We start from the raw sequence: 2,309 nt of genomic DNA, 5'->3' as shown, positions 1-2,309 counted from the left end.
ATGGGGGCAGCGACGGAGGTTGGGAGCTTCGTCAACGGGTTTCTGGACAGCTTTGGCCCCGCGGGTGCAGCTCCGGCTCCCGTCGGCTCTCATTTCGTGCTCACCCCAGCCGGGGCGGTGGACTACAACTCGGTAACCGGACTGATGATGGGGGGACAGGGACAGCAGCAGGAGCACCTGGTGTCCGCGGAGAGGCTGTCCCGGAGCCTGGCGAGCCTCAGCCATCTGAAGGGGATTCTGAGGCGGCGGCAGCTCTACTGCAGGACCGGCTTCCACCTGGAGATCCGTCCCGACGGCACCGTGCAGGGCACCAGGAAGGACCACAGCAGATTCGGTACTATATTCATTTTATTATTATTATTAGAATTATTATTATTATTATTATTATTATTATTATTATTATTATTATTATTATTATAGGTAGTAATATCTATCTATCTATTTTCAATTATGTGCTACACTAAGCAGAAATAAAATAATAAAAGATAGCAGAAGGACTGACAGGTATCCTTGTGTTCGAGGCACTGACACACACACACATATATACACACTGAGTGAGAGGGATTAAAAACAGGACAAAGTCAAATATAATGTCTGAATTTTAATTTCCTTAATTCTCACTGGTATAATGAACAGTATAGATAGAATTAGATTCAGATGGGAAATAAATGAGAGCTAAGTGCGGGTGTAATCATGAAAACTGTTAACATCACTCCAGTCATACAGGTTACTGTGATCAAATACTAATCATAGGCTCATGTAGTAGCCCACTGTGATGGCAGCTGCTGCTGCCTTAGTAACACTGAACTGCAGTCTGTGGTGCTGCCAGTAGATGTTCCAATGCATGAAAAAGAAACATCCCTTATTTCAAGATAAATAAGCTTTCCAGGTGTGACACAGAGTATTTTCTGTTTGCACATTTCCAACACATTTCCTTTGTGAGATTAGATTGGAAGCTTTTCTTTACTTTTACCAGCTTATCTCCAGTTATAAAGATAAACAGCCGCAGCTTACGGCAGATCAAAAGTAGATCTCTGAGAGATTTCTCTGAGTGCTGCGAGGCTGTGGAGCTTCTGGCACTTGATTCATTCCATTTGAGACTTGGATGCAACTTTGTGCCAGAGGCCATTCCAGACTCCCAGCCTTGCTTGTCAGAGTCAGCTGGTGTGGATAGACATAGAGTTATTAACTGTACTTTTAGTCTGACTGCTGACCACCTTCAGATACGTTTCATTTTGCTTGTAAATTATTTCCCATACGTTATATAATAGGATGTTGTAGTGGAACAAACCATAGAAACTCTGCCATATTATCCTATGTAATCTCAAATCATATTTATAAGTGTTAAATGTACTTTAAATAATTTTTGTACAAAAGTGTCTGTCAACTGAATGTAATGTAATGAAATGTGTTTGTATGTGCAGGTATTTTGGAGTTCATCAGTCTGGCTGTGGGACTGGTTAGCATCAGAGGTGTGGACAGTGGCCTTTACCTCGCCATGAACAGCAAGGGAGAACTGTACGGATCGGTGAGTACACACCATACTGAGTAGACACTAAACACCACAGATTTATATTTCAACTCGCATCATATCTGATGTGTAAGCCATGGCCACCAGATGGCACATTTTGCATCACTTAACTCACATTTGTCTCTGCTTGTCTTTCTTCCTGCAGGAGAAGCTGTCGGCCGAATGTGTTTTTAGGGAGCAATTTGAGGAGAACTGGTACAACACCTACTCATCCAACATCTATCGACACGGAGAAAAAGGCGCATTTTACTTTGTTGCTCTGAACAAAGACGGGACGTCTCGGGATGGAACGAGGTCAAGGCGACATCAGAGATTCACTCACTTCCTACCGAGGCCCGTAGACCCAGATAGAGTACCGGAACTGTACAGGGACATACTGGGCCAGAGCTGAGACTGAGGTGGCGTTACCATGACCTCGTCAGAGCTGGTATGAGCTGAAAGGCTACCCAAGTGCACCTAATCCTGACCACTTCTGAGGGAGATGTTGTTGGTCTGGACAAAACAGGATTATAAGAAGTGCACCAAATCAACACTCCCCACCGCTGGCATGGAGGAAGGAAAGACACCCTCTCTGAAGCCGACTAGGCAGGGAGTTTGAATAAACAGCACAGAGGAACTTCTGTGGATGCCATGAAGGCCCCATGACAGACACAAGGGCCACCTGGGTCCCTAATTTCACCCTTTGTTGTCCTATGCAGAAGCCCTGGTGGCCAAACAGAAGATACAAGGATTTCCTTTGAGTTTCCACTAATTAAATCCAATTACCTGCTCGTCCAAA

General features: G+C 44.6%; 1 protein-coding gene across 1 annotated transcript; it reads left to right on the top strand.

Annotated features, from left to right (window-relative positions):
* LOC141004029 (fibroblast growth factor 20-like) lies at window positions 1-1,978 on the top strand. The gene is made up of 3 exons (XM_073475529.1): window positions 1-334; window positions 1,425-1,528; window positions 1,677-1,978. Exons 1-3 carry the CDS (start codon window positions 1-3, stop codon window positions 1,920-1,922), a joined length of 684 nt encoding a protein of 227 aa, XP_073331630.1. The 3' UTR covers window positions 1,923-1,978.
* Window positions 1,979-2,309: the final 331 nt, after the last annotated feature.

The sequence above is a fragment of the Pagrus major genome, chromosome 1, assembly GCF_040436345.1.
Source record: "Pagrus major chromosome 1, Pma_NU_1.0".
Taxonomy (NCBI): domain Eukaryota; kingdom Metazoa; phylum Chordata; class Actinopteri; order Spariformes; family Sparidae; genus Pagrus; species Pagrus major.
The sequence above is the reverse complement of the archived record's forward strand: the minus strand, read 5'-3'. Positions and strand labels throughout refer to the sequence as shown.

Bases quoted from the DNA above. Each gene is read 5' to 3' on its own strand.
- LOC141004029 (XM_073475529.1), top strand. From the start codon at position 1: ATGGGGGCAGCGACGGAGGTTGGGAGCTTCGTCAACGGGTTTCTGGAC. The intron at 335-1,424 runs GTACTATATTCA...TTGTATGTGCAG, and splicing joins GAAGGACCACAGCAGATTCG to GTATTTTGGAGTTCATCAGT. The intron at 1,529-1,676 runs GTGAGTACACAC...TTCTTCCTGCAG, and splicing joins AGGGAGAACTGTACGGATCG to GAGAAGCTGTCGGCCGAATG.